The 15,739-nt window shown below is 51.8% G+C and overlaps 1 protein-coding gene across 1 annotated transcript; it reads left to right on the top strand.

The window, feature by feature from the left end:
- Positions 1–10,697: 10,697 nt before the first annotated feature.
- On the top strand, positions 10,698–14,101 carry LOC104054238 (olfactory receptor 14A16-like). The gene is made up of 2 exons (XM_054055547.1): positions 10,698–10,829; positions 13,122–14,101. Exon 2 carries the CDS (start codon positions 13,145–13,147, stop codon positions 14,099–14,101), a length of 957 nt encoding a protein of 318 aa, XP_053911522.1. The 5' UTR covers positions 10,698–10,829; positions 13,122–13,144.
- The last annotated feature ends 1,638 nt before the right edge of the window (positions 14,102–15,739 follow it).

Genomic DNA, 15,739 nt, shown 5'->3' with positions numbered 1-15,739 from the left:
CAGAGGTGGTAAAGGAAAATGGAATCCCCAATCCATCTGTAGGAATTCAGATTCCCCCTTTAGTACTTCTGCAAGAAAATGAGGTCCACTGGCCATGGCCTCTGTGATGTCATCCTCTGTGATGCTGCCCTGTGTCCTCAGAGACCTCTCTGCTGTCCAGGACAAGCACCCTCTGGACTCACTCTCCAGGAGGATCTGGAGGAGGCAGGTGGTCTCTCCGCTGGGAGCTGCCTGCGCCTTGCTCTGTGTGTGAGAAACAAAGCAGCTGCGGTTCAGCCGTCTCATTGTCTGGTGCCGGTTCTGCCGGAGAGGAAACTCTCCCCTACGGCCGGGGTAGGTCAGGTCTGGCTGTGTCTGCTTCTGCGCAGTCATTGCTGGGAGGTTAATCTCCATGGCAGGGCCTCCAGTTCTTGAGGGTTCTGTCAGCTCCTATTCTGGTGCCTCCTAGGACCTGGAGCCTGTGCTCCTGGTTATTTTCCACATGGGAGACATTCCCAGCCCAGGGGGTCCTGTTTTGGTGTAGCTGTGCCAGCCCTGCCCTGTGCTCCTTCACCCCGATCAGATTTGTTTCCGAGTGCTGTATCGCTGACTCCAGGCTGTGTAGGGAGCCATCCTGGCCTGGATGCTGAAGCTCCCTTCCAATTTAGCTGCCTGCTTGTTTGCTCTGGGATCATTCAGTGCAGTCCTTAATTGCAATCCGGATTTCCCCTGATTTTGGGGTTTGGTGGTGTAATCTCTCCAGTCGGGATGTGGAGGGGGCAGGGAGCGGCAGCACGGTCAGGTCTGTCCCTGCAGAGCACGGGGCCTCCAACACCTGGGAGTTGTCCTGGTCTCTCTTCTGGTGGAGCCTTGAAGCAGCCGGTCCCCAGAATGGACCTTCCTGGGTGTAGGGAGCCCTGAATATCTGGAGTGAGTGTTTGCCAAACTCTCTTCTTGCATGTTGAGAGGGAACTCCCTGGCACATCCAGTGCTTCACACTGGGTCTGGATTGTCCCAGCTGACCGTCTCTGGTACAGAAGCGTTTTATCTGCTGGTCTTGAGGACAGCCCTGTCCATCCTTGGGTGTCCTGCTGCTGCCGTCCTGCACCACAGGATGGTGCGGGAGAACTGTTTGTGCAGTTGGTGCAGCTGAACAGGGCAGTGGAGAAGAATGGGGCTCTGCTCCATCAGAAACTGCTGAGAGGGGAGTGATGGGAGCTCCGTTAAGGTCAATTTGTGGTGTGGCTGTGAGACAGCTCGTAGGGTGTTCCTGCAGGAATTCTGACCACAGGAGCGGGCAGCAGGGAGCACTCACAGAAAGGAGGGGAATTGTTTTAAGCATCGAGGTGAGGGGAGAGTGATGAGTGCCCTGGTGAACAATGTCCGGGTATCCCTGGTCTCAGGTGAGGTTCCTGTTCCGTGTCCTGCTGGTGGAGCAGAGATGGAGATGTACAGAGCAGCTGGAAAACGAGCCTGTTTGTGCTCACAGAAATACCTGAAGGCCTTGATAGAACTTCAGGCTTCCCATTCCCTTCCCTGTGACCATTTGACAAAGATTTCTCTTTCTCCTTCTAGGGAAAAACTGAGGCTCTGCAGCATGGCTTTACGGTTCCGTGATGTTCTGTTCTATGCCGTTCCTGGAGCGGTGGGAATTCTGGGGTGCTGGTGGATCTACTCCCGTATGAAGAAAAATGCACTGAGCCCTAAGGAAAAGCAAGAGGAGGAAGGGCAGGAGAAAGATGCATCAGCCAGAGCAGCAGCGTGTGTTCCTCATAACCTGCCCATCTTAGCGAAGGAGGAATGCCGAGAGAGTGAAACCTCAGCCTCCCTGCTGCCAGCAGCGTCACCGATGTCCAAGAGCTCCCCAGAGAAGAGGAAGAAGGAGAGGGAAGCCTGGGAGAAGGAGCTGATGGAGAAGGAGGCCAGGCTGGCTCAGCGTGAGCAGCAGCTCCGGAGATGGTGGGAGGATCTGGAGCGGGAGCGCAAGGAGCTGCAGAAGGAGAAGGCCTCTTTCCAGCTCGAAGGGCAGAGCCAGGTAAGTGCCGCCAGGGTTCACGTTGCCGGGGAAGTCGTGTCCTCAGGGAACTCCTGGGTGCTCCTGGGCCAGCTGCACACCAGCAGCGATCGACAGATGCCAGCGCAGACTCAGACAGGCAGGGTCTGGTATTTCTGGCTCATTCCCTGCCCGGGATGTGTGGGACTGTGTTTGGGGCTCCTCCAGAGCTGCTGAGGCATCATCAGCACTCAGGGCTGCAGGAGGGGGTTCCAACACCTTGAGCTCTGCCCGTTTCTTTGTGCCGTGTGCCGGCAGACAGTGGAGCTGAGGGGGTTGGTGCGCAGAGCAGATGCCCTGGGCAGTCCCTGGAGGTCGATATTGCCTTTGCCTTTGGCCTTCACACCATGAGGGCTCAGCTCTGGGGAGTGATCGGGCAGATGGGGCGTCCTTTCTGGAAACAGCCAGAGCCCTGTGGGTTACCAGCACCTCAGCTGCCACCAAAGCCGCTTGTGAGGCCAATAACTGTTGGGCAATGCTGTTTCCTACACTGACATCCATCTCCAAAAGCGTTTGTGAGATCTGCCCAAGAGAAGGGTGTTGTTCAGAGCCAGAAAGAGCAGCCCCACACAGACCCTGCTCGGAGCATCTCTCAGCCAGCTGGGGTTCATGGTTTCACGCCTGTGCCCCAGTCTGGCTGAGGAGAGCAAGCGTCCCTTGGCAAAACACAGGCTGAGGGGATCCTCGAGGCTGCTGCCGATGGCTTGTGTGCACCTCACTCATTCTGAGGGGAATTGGCTTAGAGCTGGAGAAACATTACTTGACAGCTCTTGGATTGTGTCCTGGAAATGGTTCTGTGTGCGTGAGCAGAGGAATTTTGGATCTCAGCAGTGAGCCCTGGGAAGCAAATCCTCAGGGCAGGGCTGGCTCCCTCCCAGCTTGGCTCCTGATCAGGCCAGGAGTTTCCCGAGCACCCGGCGAATCTGCTGCAGCATCGAACCGATGCCGACATGCGAGAGGCACAGATGCTGTGGGAGAGGCTGAGTGGTGACATAAGGGCGAGGGCTGGAGGATGAGGAGGAGGAAGTCCCTTTTCCAGGCAGGAATCCTCCTGACATTGCAGAGCTGTTCACAGAGGGTTGAAGGAGGCGTTGTTGGGTGTTGTTTTGATCTTCCATTGAATGCGTGGGCTCAATCACCTCCCGAGATAGAAGTTATGAAACAAAATGTCAGGAAAGATGTGTTTGCTCTCATCTTTTGTTTGGGAAGGCTTCCTCTGGCCTGTGCCGCTCCAGTGCTGGGTGCTGGCATTCCCCTGCCGGAGAGGCTCGCTTCTCCTTGGCCTTCTGCCACCGTCCCCGTGCAGGAACGCTGCAGGGGGAGCCTTGGTCTGGAGAGCTTAGAGAATATTTGCCCTTGTCTTGTAAGAGCAAAGCCAGCGGAACACTCCTCTTGCTGTGTTTGGTTTCTTTGTCCAGCAGAGAGGGCTTCTGCCTCTGCTTTGCCTGGATGGGGCCCACTCTTGAGCTGCTGAGCGGGCTGGATGTTCACCACAAAAACCTCTGTCTCTGAGCAGTCTGCGACACCTTTCCTACCCAGGGTCTCTGCTGGCCTCTTCCGTCACTAAAGAAAATTGCTTTTCTTTTCCTTTACAGACTTCCAGTTTACAGAAGAAAGTCGCAAGAGCCCTGCCCGTCCTCAGCAAGGGCACGTGGAGTCAGAACCGTCCGTCTCCCCAAGAAGCAAGAGTCTCCTAAGGGCCCTCAAAGAGAAAAGCCCTTTCCGTTCCCCTGGCAGAGCCAATACGATGGACCAGGCTGCTGAGGAACAGCCCGGATGCCAGACTGCCTCTTCTGTTCAGTCAAAGCCAAGGGGAAGGAGAAGGAGAAGAAAACAGGATGGGGACTCTTAGGTCCCTTTCCAAAGTCCTTCAAGTGTCTTAAATTCCAAAGGGATCGATTTATGATGAAACAACACCAGCGATCCTTTTCCACATTATGTTTTATTTGTTTGGAAATACTTGTTGGTTTCTTTGGAGGAAAAATAAAGAATCTTAGAATCATAGAATATTGTGAGTGTGAAGGGACCTTCTCCTAATATCCAACCTAAACCTCCCTTGGCTCATCTTCCCGACATTCCCTTGGGTGGACAAGGTATCATGTGGCCCAGTGTGTCTCAAGAACCCATCACCCAGTAGGAAGGCACAGGCCATGAAGGGGGCTTGGAAGCTCACATCTGGCAGTGTCTCTGACAGAGCAGCAGAAGGCACCTGGTTGACACATTGACTGTGAGATCCTCTAGAGGGGTCAGGCTCATAGAATGGTGGGGTCATAGAAGACGCGGTTAATTAAAGAACTGGGGCATTGAAGGATCAAATCAATGCAGTTTCATAGTAGGGTCAAAGGAGGGTCGGAAGATTCAGGTCAGAGAAAGGTTGTAGAAGAGTCGGGTAATAGAGGGGATGGGTCTTAGAAGCATCATAGATGAGTTGGTTCATATAAGGGTCAGAGAACAGCCAGGTAATAGAAGTTTCAGTTCAAAGAAGGATTGGGTCACTCAATAGTCACAGAAGTGACTTCCAGAGGGCAGACTTTGGACTGTTCAGAAGGTTGGTTGGCAAAGTCCCATGGGAGACAGTCCTTCAGGGCAAGGGAGCCCACGAGGGCTGGGTGGGCGCTCTTAAAAAATGAAATACTAGTAGCTCAAGAGCAAGCCATCCCTGTGTTCTGGAAAAGGAGCTGGTGGGGGGGAAAAAGCCAGCTCGGTTGAGCAGGGAGATCCTGATATACATCAAAAAGAAGAAGAATGTCTCTGAGCTTTGGAGGAAGGGACAGGCATCTTGGGTGGACTACAGGGAGGAAGTGAGATCATGCAGGGAAAAAATCAGAAGGGCTGAGGCCCAATTAGAAATCAAATTGGCTAAATCTGTGAAAGATAATAAAAATCTTTCCAAAAATACATTAACAAGAAAAGGAGGACTGAGGAAAATATTCAGTCCCTATTGGATGCAGAAGGAACAACAACAACAGGGATGAGGATAAGGCTGAGGTACTTTGTGCCTTCTTTGCCTCAGTCTTTAATAGTAAGGGAAGTTGTTCCCCCTGTGTACAAACCCAGGAGTTAGAGGAGCAGAATGAGGCTCCCATGATCCAAGAGGAGGTGGTTAGAGACTTGCTTGCCCAGTGAGACACCCACAAGTCTATGGGGCCGGATGGGATCCACCCAAGAGTATTGAAGGAGCTGGCGGATGTCCTTTCCAAACCCCTTTCCATCATCTTCCAGAGGTCCTGTCTGACTGGGGAAGTTCCACTGGACTGGAGGCTGGCTGATGTTGTGCCCATCTACAAGAAGGTTTGTAGGGAGGATCTGGGGAACTACAGTCCTGTCAGTCTGACCTCAGTGCCGGGGAAAGTCATGGAACAGGTGATCTTGAGTGCTATCACGAAGCACATGCAAGAGAACCGGGTGATCAGGCCCTGTCAACACGGGTTCACGAAAGGCAGATCTTGCCAAACTAACCTGATCACCTTCTATGACAAAGTGACTCGACTACTGGATGAGGGAAAGGCTGTGGATGGAGTCTTCTTGGACTTCAGTAAAGCCTTTGACACAGTTTCTCACAGCATTCTGCTTCAGAAACTGTCAGCCTCTGGCCTGGACAGGCGCACACTCTCCTGGGTTGAAAACTGGTTGGATGGCCCAGAGAGTGGTGGTCAATGGAGTTAACTCCAGCTGGAGGCCAGTCACAAGTGGGGTTCCTCAGGGCTCGGTACTGGGTCCAGCCCTGTTCAATGTCTTTATCAATGACCTGGATGAAGGCATTGAGTGCACCCTCAGCAAGTTTGCAGATGACACTAAGCTGGGAGGAAGTGTGGATCTGCTGGAGGGTAGGGAGGCTCTGCAAAGGGATCTGAACAGGCTGGACTGCTGGGCTGAGACCAATGGCATGAGGTTCAACAAGGCCAAATGCTGGATCCTGCACTTGGGGCATAACAACCCCATGCAGTGCTACAGACTAGGAGAAGTGTGGCTAGAAAGCTGCCTGGAGGAGAAGTACCCGGGCGTGTTGGTTGACAGCCGACTGAACATGAGCCAGCAGTGTGCCCAGGAGTCTGGCAGAAGGATCCCACTCATCTGCACAAGAAGGTGGACATTCCCAGGTATCACAGAAGGTGTGCCTGACCAATAGACGTGTTCATGGAGCCGATCAAATGCCAAAGTCCTTTCCTTCATTTGTAGCCCTGGTGATTTGTTGATGTCTAAACACTCTCTGTGGATGCTGACATGGACTGAGCAGCCTGGTCTGACATCAGAGATAGTGCTGCTTGGAGCTGGGCTTTGGGCTGGAGGTCACCTGAGCTCTCTTATTCCCCAAGTTCTTCTAGGAGCAGAAGATGTAGAGACCCACTTAGCACGTTTTCCTGAGCCTCCCCAGGATGCCAAAGTGTGCCCTCACACCTCATGCTGTGGGCCCCTAACTCCATCCTGGCAGACCTCCTCCAGATCCTCTCCAGTTTCTCCACTTTCTTTTTGAATGGTGAGACTCTTTGGGTCCTGTGGCATCGTCCTGGTGCCAGAAGAGTGAGGGCAGTGATTGTCTCCTTTGCACAGCGTCAGGAGTTCCTACCTCTGCTGCCTTCCAGGGAGTGGCTGCAGGTGGGCAAGAAGTTGTCAGGGGGACACAGCCAGGAGAGCTGACCCCGACTGACCAGAAGGAGATCCCATAACATAGATGCCACTCTCAGCGAAAAAAATCGGTGGCAGAAGAAACAGAGATTTTTATTGTTCGAGGTGATGGGTGATGGTATACTGTTAGGATTTCTGTCTGCCTGAGGGAGGTGGGAAGTGATGGCATTTACAATGGTTGTGGGTTTGGATTATGTAAGTCTTTATCTTTTTTCTTTCAGTTATTAAACTATTTTCAGCTCAACCCACAAGTCAAAAACACTTCCATGGAGCAGCATGGGCAGAGATCAGCCGGCTGAAGAGTGCTCTGAGGAGATGGACCTGGGCACCCTGGTGCTTGCTTGTCCTCACTCACAAGAGACCTTCACCAATTCTGTGCTCTTTCAATAGAGATTGTACAAAGTAATGTGAATTTCTCCTGGAAATTCCTCAACCTGGAGAAGAGAAGGCTTCGGGAAGACTTTATAGTGGCCTTCCAGTAGCTGAAGGTGGTCACCAAGAAAGCTGGGGAGGAACTTTTTCCAAGGACATGGAGTGATAGGACAAGGGGGAATGGCTTTAAACTGGAGAGGGAAAGATTTAGATTAAACATTAGGAAGAAATTGTTTACAAAGAAGTTGGTGAGGCAGTGGCCCAGGTTTCCCGGGGAAGCTGTGGATGCCCCCTGCCTGGAGGTGTTCAAGGCCAGGTTGTATTGGGCCTTGAACAGTCTGGTCCAGTGCAGGTGTCCCTGCCCATGGCAAAGGGGGTTGGAACTGGATGGGCTTTAAGGTCCCTTCCAACCCAAACCATTCTATGAATCTGAAAAGAATGGTAAAATGAACTTAAATAAAAACATGTATTTCTTAGGTGCACTTTGAAATCTTCCTCTTTAACCACACTGGGAAATGACTCCAAGGAGATGTACAAGGCTTGAAGACCTGGAGAAATCTCCAGGAAGACAAAGAGCTCGTTAAGGCTTTCTGTATTATAATGAGACCCAGGGTGGATTTGCTGATGAGTCCTTGAACCTCATCTTCTGAGAGGAGAATGAAGAAAGCTCTCAAGAAGTTAAAAGCAGAACTCAGAGTTCCTTGAAGTCTTAATTGGTCTCAGTGAGGATGGTTAGTGAGAAAGCTTCCCCAGGGACTCGTTAGAGCCGAGAATTGGAGGCCATGATTGCAGGCAGGCAAAGGCACTGTGCAGGCAGCTGTGATGCTGAGAGAAGCCTGGGTTTGCTTGGTGAAGCAGAAAGGCCAAGGCCTGACCCCCAGCCCTGGGCAGGCAGATCTGGCTTTGACTGCAATGACGCTGGTGTCATGAACATTCTCACACTGCTGAACTAAATTGGGAGCAGTTATTCCATGTCATCCCAAACACAGGCCTGTAGGGTTACATGAGATGCCAAGGATCTCACACCAAGATCCATGCAGTTGTAGAAGGTTCGGGTCTTAGAAGGGCAGAGTCATAGAAGTGTTGATTCATAGAAGAGTTGCAGAAAACTTGTGTGTGAGAGCAGTCAGGTGATAGAAGGGTTGGATCACAGAGGAGTGATAGAGGAATTCAATCATAGAAGTTTTATCGAAGAGTTGGGTCATAGAAGTCTCATAGCAGACCTGGGTCATAGATAATTAAGGTCATAAAAGGTTCATAGAATATTCAGGCCGTGGAAGAGTCGAGTCACTGAAGTGTGAGTTTATTGGTGTTTTAGGAGGGTTTGTCCATAGAAGGGTCACAAAAGTTTTGGTTCAGAGAAGGGTTGGGTCAGAGAAGAGTCTTGGAACCATCAGGTAATAAAAGAATCAGGTCACAGAAGGTTCATAGAAGAGTCAGGTCACAGAAGAGTCATAGAAGAGTGAAGGCATAGAAAGTCACATCATAGAACAGTCAGACCAAAGTCAGGTCATGGAATGACGTATTGTGTCATAGAAGGCTCGAGTCAAGGAGGGGCCTTGACAGATCACAGAAGAGTTGAGTTATAGATGTGTCAGGTCTTAGAGGAGCAATAGAAGAGTTCAGTCATAGAAGGTTCCTACAAGTTTCAGGTCACAGAATTTTCTCGTAATAGAAGAGTTGAGTCACAGAAAAATGACTGTTGATTTGGATAATAGAAGAATTTGGTCATAAAAGGGTCAACAAAGAGTCAGATTATAGAGGTGTTAGGCCATAAAATGATTGGGTCATAGATTGTTCTGGTCCTAGAGGAGCCAGGTCATAGCAAGCTGTAGAAGAATCATAGAAGAATTGGGTCATAGAAGGCTTGAGCCATAGAAGGCTCGGGTTTTAGAAGTGTTGGGTCATAGAGGAGTCCATAGAAGAGTGGGGTGGTAGAAGAGTTGGTTTATAGAAGAGATGGTGATTGAAGGCTCATTGAAGAGTAGGGTTGTAGAAGGGGTGTGTCCTTGAATTGTCTAGGTCATAGAAGGGTCATAGAATTTGGGGTGATAGAAGTCCTAAAAACACAGCTGGTGGCTCATATAAGAATAATATCATGCAGGAGTCAGATCATAGAAGGGTCACTTAATAGTAGGATTGGTTCATAGAACAGTTGGGTTATGAAGGATCGGTTTAGAAAGGTTGGGTCATAGAGGCATCAGGGCATTTGTGTCACAGAAGAGTGAAAGAAGACTTGGGTCATAGAAAGTCATGTGACAGAAGACTCAGAGCATGGTCAAGTCATAGAAGGTCACAGAAGGCTCGAGTCACAGAAGTGTCAGGTCATATAAGGGACGGGTCAATGAAGAGTCAGGTTATAGATGAGATGGATCATAGAGGAGTAATGAAAGAATTCAGTTCCAAAAGGTTCATAGAGGTGTTATGTCACAGACGTCTCAGGCCATAAAACATTTGGGTGCTTGAAGGGTCATAAAATATGTGGGTCATGGAAGAGTCAAGTCATAGAAGCATGAGAGTTTAGTCAGGAGAAGGAAGGATCGGGTCACAGAAAAGTCTTAGAAGAGTTAGGTCATAGAAGTATTGGGTCATAGAAGAGTTGAGTCCCAAATCATTCAGGTTATAGAGGAGTTTAGTAATAGAAGGGTGGTGAGACACAATCTGCCCAAAGGGAATCCAGTCCCCTTCTCTTTCAGATATCCAGAAATAGAATCTGAGGGGAAAATGTCTGGGTCACAGCCTTCAGCTCCCCTGCTCATCCATTGGCCCTTTCTGAAAAGGACATGCAAAGTGGAAGAAGTGCCAGTGGTCAGGGAGTCTCCATGGCCTTGTGAAAATGATGGAGAGTGGCCTCACTGGGACATCATCCTGCTCACTCAGCTCCCTGGGATACTGTCCCTCCTGTCCCACAGAATGGGAAGCATTGTGTTTGCTCAAGTGATCCCTGACTTGTTCCCCACCCACCACTGGTCCATCTCCTCCAGAATCCCGTCCTGAGTCACAGTGGCCTGGGAGACCTTGCTGGGGAAGACGTGGACAAAGAGGACACAGGGGATCTCAGATCCTAAATCCATCAGTGCCCACACAGGTCTGAAGCAGCAAACACTCATCATGGGGCCATTGAATGGCCTTTCAAGTTGAGACTGAATCTTGGTCTGGACCCATGCTGAGCATGGATGATGCTGTCCTTGAGGACGATCTGTGCTGAACTCTGTGACCATGTCCCAACTGTGTGTCCCACAGGAACAGCTGCCTGTGCCCCTGGCTGAGGGCATTGGTGCTCATTGGGGTTGAAGCCCTGCAGCTGTGGCACCAGGCAACCTCATCCCTACCATGAGGAAAACTGGGACCAAGCACCCAGACCCCGCATAAGACTTTGCTTAGCACAAAGACGTGGCTGGGACAGAAGAGAGCTGAGTGTCTTTCCAGCCCCAGGTCTAAAGATCCAGGAAGAAATTCCCGAATACAGTCAAAGGAACAGGTCCCCCCATCTTGGGAAAATGAGATCATTCCCTCTCAACTTCCAGGGGTCCTATCTAATGATGGGACAAAAATATTGATTTTATGCTCCTTTTTTTTTTTTTTTTTTTCCTAACAGGAGCAATGACACAGCAGGACAGGAGTGTCTCTGTCAGCTGAGAGAGGGAACATCAGGGATGGCTTCAGGCTGTTTCTCAGCAGGTTCCCTGGAGCCCCAGGGACACCTGGAGGGAGCCCCGAGGGGACAGAGAAAGGGCTGCCTTGGGCTGCTCCTCTGCTGCTGAGCTGGGCTGGGCTCCTGGCACGGAGGGAGCTGGTGGCAAGTGGGCAGCGCTACAAAGAGCCATCTCTGGGCAGGAGCAGCTCCTCTGCAAAGCCCAGCAGGGCTGAGGGCACTGCCTGCAGGCAGCGAGGGGAGAGGAGGGAGGCACAGAGAGGGGAAAGGCAGAGTGGGGTGGGAGGAAAGAGGAGGCTTCATTTGGAGAAAGACCTTCACAGCCCTTCTCCAGGTGAGTCTCTGGGTGCAGGACAATGCAGGTGCTGTTCCTGGAGGGATCTCCTAAAGCCAACACAGCCACAGCCTGTGGGATCTGTCAGGAGGGCTCTTGCTGTTTCTCCAGCAGAGAAAAAAACAGAGTCAGTGCTCAGCCTGCCCGGGGAGTTCCCCATGGAGGGACAGAGAGAAGGTATGGGGGGAAGAAGCACCTCCTGGCAGGAGAGGGTCTTTCTGCTTTCAGGAGGTGCTGTGTGAGTCAGGGCTGCTCACAGCTCCAAATGCCTTCAGCATATTTCTAAGAGGACATTCTAAAGGAAGATCAGGGCAGTGATAACATTAAAGATAAGGAACTCTCCTGAGTTTGCCTTTTCACTTTCCTGCCCTTGGGGAATTTCAGTGGAAAAGTGGAAAAATAAAGGCTGTCATGATTGAACAAATGAGCGAGACTCCTGAGCTGTGTCCTTGAGGGGTCAGTAGGTCTGATAGGAGCCTCCTAAAGTGTCTCCAGCTGCTCCTGTTCCCTCGGACACCACCAGCATCACCTCTGCTGGACCCATCAGGCTCAGTCTGTGCTGTCCTTTTCTGCTTATAAACAAGACCCTGTGCCCAGCTTTACCCGGCAAACAGGCAGGTTTGTGTAGGGCTGGGGGAGAGCAGAGAGGGTCAGATGGGGTCTGTGAGCACTGACAGGGAGAAAGGCTATGGACAGGGAAACACCTCCCAGGAGGAAAATGTCCATCAGAAGGCATTGGATCACGAGAATGAGAGGGAAATTAATACAGCAATGTGTTGTGGGAGGGAGAATTCAGACAGCTGTGTGTGCTCCCCTGCAGGGCAGCCCCTTCCTCTGAGCAAGCCCCCTGGCCTCCTCTCGCCCCCAGCAAAGCCTCTGCCCTCAGGGCTCTGGGCTCCAGGGCTGAACCCCCTCCTCTGCAGCCACAGCTCCAGTGCCCTCTCCAGAGCACAGGGGCTGAGAGCAACTGCCCGGCAAGGTTGGTGTCTGGCAGGGGGTGAGCACAGCTGGGGAAGGGGAACACTGTCTGTGTGCCCGGCTGCCTCTGCCCTGGCCTCTCGCAGCCAGACCCTCACTCTCTTTCTCCCTCTTTCTCCCCTTGTCTCTGTTCTTGCTGTTGTTCTCTCATTCTCCCTGCCAGGCTCTCTGGGGATGGCAGTTGCAGCTGTACAGTCACCCACTGCCCTGGTGGCTCCTTTCCTGCCGTTGTGTCCATGGGAACCCGTGTCCCAGCTTTGCTCTGAGCTGTGAGGCTGTGGGCAATGCAGTCAGTGGGGCTGGGGAAGGAGCTGAATCTCCTGTAACCAAATGCCATCCTGAGGACATTTGTCTCTCCTTGAGGTTTTCTTCCAAGCTCTGACCTCCCCTCCATTATGCAAATGTTTACCACAGCATCTTGGTGTTACCTGAAAGACTCATGGAGAAATGCAGAGATTCTGCAAGAGAGAAACTGTTGTTGGGTGGGAGAAAGGAGCCGTGTGTGTCCTGGGCTGAAAGTGGGGTGCTCAGACCTTAGGAAAGGGTGTAGCATTGAGTGGTGTGAAGTAGATCCCTCTGCTCTCAGCTGGGCCTGGTGTTTTTTCAGAGGAACATGGGAGTGTGATCCCCCTCCGTGTCAGGAAGGTGCAATCCCAGGGCAGCTGAGACCAAGAGTGAGGGACAGAGCAGCTCCCCTCCCTCTGCACTGAGCCACAGGCAATGGTCTCACATTGCAGGATTCCCTCTCTTCTCCCGGAGTGCAGCAGAGATGCTGAGGGGTTCTGACAGCCAAAAGCACTGCCCAGTGCTGATGCTGTGAGGCCCTTCTGCACCAGGAGCAGTTCCCCAGGACAAAGCTGAACCCCAGCAGTGTCCCCTGTCCCCACCATCCCCATGACCCCCTGCTGCAGAGCAGGGCTGACTCCTCGCAGCCAGCGGGCAGAGGCACTGCTCCTCCCGGCACATTCAGCCGGCACCGAGCAGGGCTGCAGGCACGGAGCTGAAGGAAGGGCTGCGAGAAAAGGGACAGGGAGTGAGCAGCAGGGAGAGGGGAATGAGAAATGGCTTTGATTTTGCTATGTGACATCTCCCTTGACTTGTCACAGTCTTTTGTCTTTTGACAGTGCCCCATGCCCAGAGGCAGCAGATGTCCAACAGCAGCTCCATCACCCAGTTCCTCCTCCTGGCATTCGCAGACACACGGGAGCTGCAGCTCTTGCACTTCTGGCTCTTCCTGGGCATCTACCTGGCTGCCCTCCTGGGAAATGGCCTCATCTTCACCACTATCGCCTGTGACCACCATCTCCACACCCCCATGTACTTCTTCCTCCTCAACCTCTCTGTTCTTGACCTGGGATCCATCTCCACCACTGTCCCTAAATCCATGGCCAATTCCCTGTGGGATACCAGGACCATCTCCTACTCAGGATGTGCTTCTCAAGTCTTTCTGCTTGCCTTTTTCATTTCAGCAGAGTTTTCTCTCCTCACCATTATGTCCTACGACCGCTACGTTGCCATCTGCAAACCCCTGCACTACGGGACCCTCCTGGGCAGCAGAGCTTGTGTCCACATGGCAGCAGCTGCCTGGGGCGCTGGGTTTCTCAATGCTCTGCTGTACACGGCCAATACATTTTCCCTGCCCCTCTGCCAGGGCAATGCTGTGGAACAGTTCTTCTGTGAAATCCCTCAGATCCTCAAGCTCTCCTGCTCACACTCCTACGTCAGGGACGTTGCACTTATTGATGTTATTGCCTGTTTATGTTTGGGCTGTTTTGTTTTCATTGTGGTGTCCTATGTGCAGATCTTCAGGGCAGTGCTGAGGATCCCCTCAGAGCAGGGACGGCACAAAGCCTTTTCCACGTGCCTCCCTCACCTGGCCGTGGTCTCCCTCTTTATCAGTACTGCAGGGTTTGCCCACCTGAAGCCCCCCTCCATCTCTTCTCCGCCCTTGGACCTTCTGGTGTCATTTCTGTACTCAGTGGTGCCTCCAGCACTGAATCCCCTCATCTACAGCTTGAGGAACCAGCAGCTCAAGGATGCAGTGTGGAAACTGATAACTGGATGGTTCTCTGAAGCAATGAACTGCTCATCACCTTCTTCATAGCAATTATCCTGCAACTCACAGCAGGATCAGACTGGCTTCTGTATTTGTTTTTGGTGTTGCTCGTTTATTGGGATAATCTTGTCATCCTGTTTGTAATTCACTGTCTCCTTCTCTTTAATTTTCTTACTGATTGTCTGTGTAAATGAGGAGCTGTGCTCTCTGCGTGTTTCAACAAAATAAAGGGATATTCAATGACTTTTATTCCCTGATCTCTTTCCTCCAAGGCCTTTCAGGAGCTGCAGGGACGGTTCCTGTGGGCATGAGTGGAGGCAAAAGAGTCCCAGCACGGCAGCCCTGCCAGGCACCAGCGCTTGATCTCCCAGAGCTGTTCTCCCTCCACTTCCACACTCTCCTCCTCACCCCTTGCCTTGCTGGAAGGCCTGAGGGCTCTGAGCTTGGTCACAGCGGTGCTGCGTGGCAGTGCTGTGCCCGCAGGCAGGGACAGGCAGTGGGCACTTGTGGGACAGAGCTGCCTCCACAACAGCCTTTCCATAAAGGGAGGGGATCTCCTCAGGGCAGGGCATGAAGGCTTAGGGTTTCTTTCAGGCTATGTCCAAGAACCTGAGCCACAGACGAAAACACCAGCGTAAAGATAAACACTGTGGGTGTGATGGGTGTGGGAAGGCTACAGTTTTCTTTCATAGCCAGATCTCCTCTGGGACATCTTCTGCATCAGCAGAGAAAAGTCTGGTTTGTGCCCACATGCACTGGAGCACCCACAGATCCTGCCTCAGGACCATCATCCTGGAGTAGCCCCTCAAAACCACCTTTCCCATCACTTCCCTCTCACCCCAGCTTGGAGACATTCTTTGTCCCTCTTTGAAAGAACACGGAATGGAAAGGTCAGACTCAAAGTTCACACTGTTCAGATGAGATGTGAGGATGTACATCATGTGAGTGAGGTGAGATGAACCCAAGAGAACACAAACAGCCCTTCCTTGGGTTCCATGAAGGTCTGCGGGACAGAAAGGTCCTCCAGGTCATATCATCTTGAGGTCAACATCCCAAGAGTAAGTGCCTGAACACAGCACGGGAATGTGCTTTCTTGAACTGTGGTCCCTGTGTCCATTCCTCATGACATGAGGCATCTCAGACAAGTACAGAGTGGTGGGATACACCACAGGTCTGAGTGCATCTGATTCTCTGGAAGTGCAGAGAAACCCTGTGACTCTTGTCTTTGTGTGTAAAAGGGAAAAACTTAATGAACCTCTTTGGGTGAATGAGAGTCCACGAGGCCAGCTCAGACATGGACTCCTGACAGAACTCTGGCGTTTCTGTGTGTGCCTCCAGGAACAAACCCCACTGGCCCAGGGAGATTCATCTCACCTGTCTTGGACAGGCTCAGTGCAAATGGTCCTGTCTGCAGCATCACCCTTGCCTGTGACCCTTGAATGTGCTCTCAAAGGTGCCAGAGCAATCAGAGCAGTTCTGGGGTCCTTGGAAAAGGCAGATGTCACACCCATCTTCAGGAAAAGCAGGAAAGAGGACGGGGAGAAATGTAATTCAGGCTACTCCTGACCCTGGGAAGAGGGTGGCACACGTTCCCGCAGCCATTTCCAGGCCCTTGAAGGGCAAGAAATGTGTTGACAATCAAACCCCAATTGCAGAGAGAAGCAAATGAAGGCAGGGAATATACCG

The sequence above is a fragment of the Cuculus canorus genome, unplaced genomic scaffold (genome assembly GCF_017976375.1).
Source record: "Cuculus canorus isolate bCucCan1 unplaced genomic scaffold, bCucCan1.pri scaffold_105_arrow_ctg1, whole genome shotgun sequence".
In the NCBI taxonomy this organism is placed as follows: Eukaryota; Metazoa; Chordata; class Aves; order Cuculiformes; family Cuculidae; genus Cuculus; species Cuculus canorus.
The sequence above is the reverse complement of the archived record's forward strand: the minus strand, read 5'-3'. Positions and strand labels throughout refer to the sequence as shown.

Excerpts from the sequence above, each read along its gene's own strand:
- LOC104054238 (XM_054055547.1), top strand. The coding sequence starts at position 13,145 with ATGTCCAACAGCAGCTCCATCACCCAGTTCCTCCTCCTGGCATTCGCA.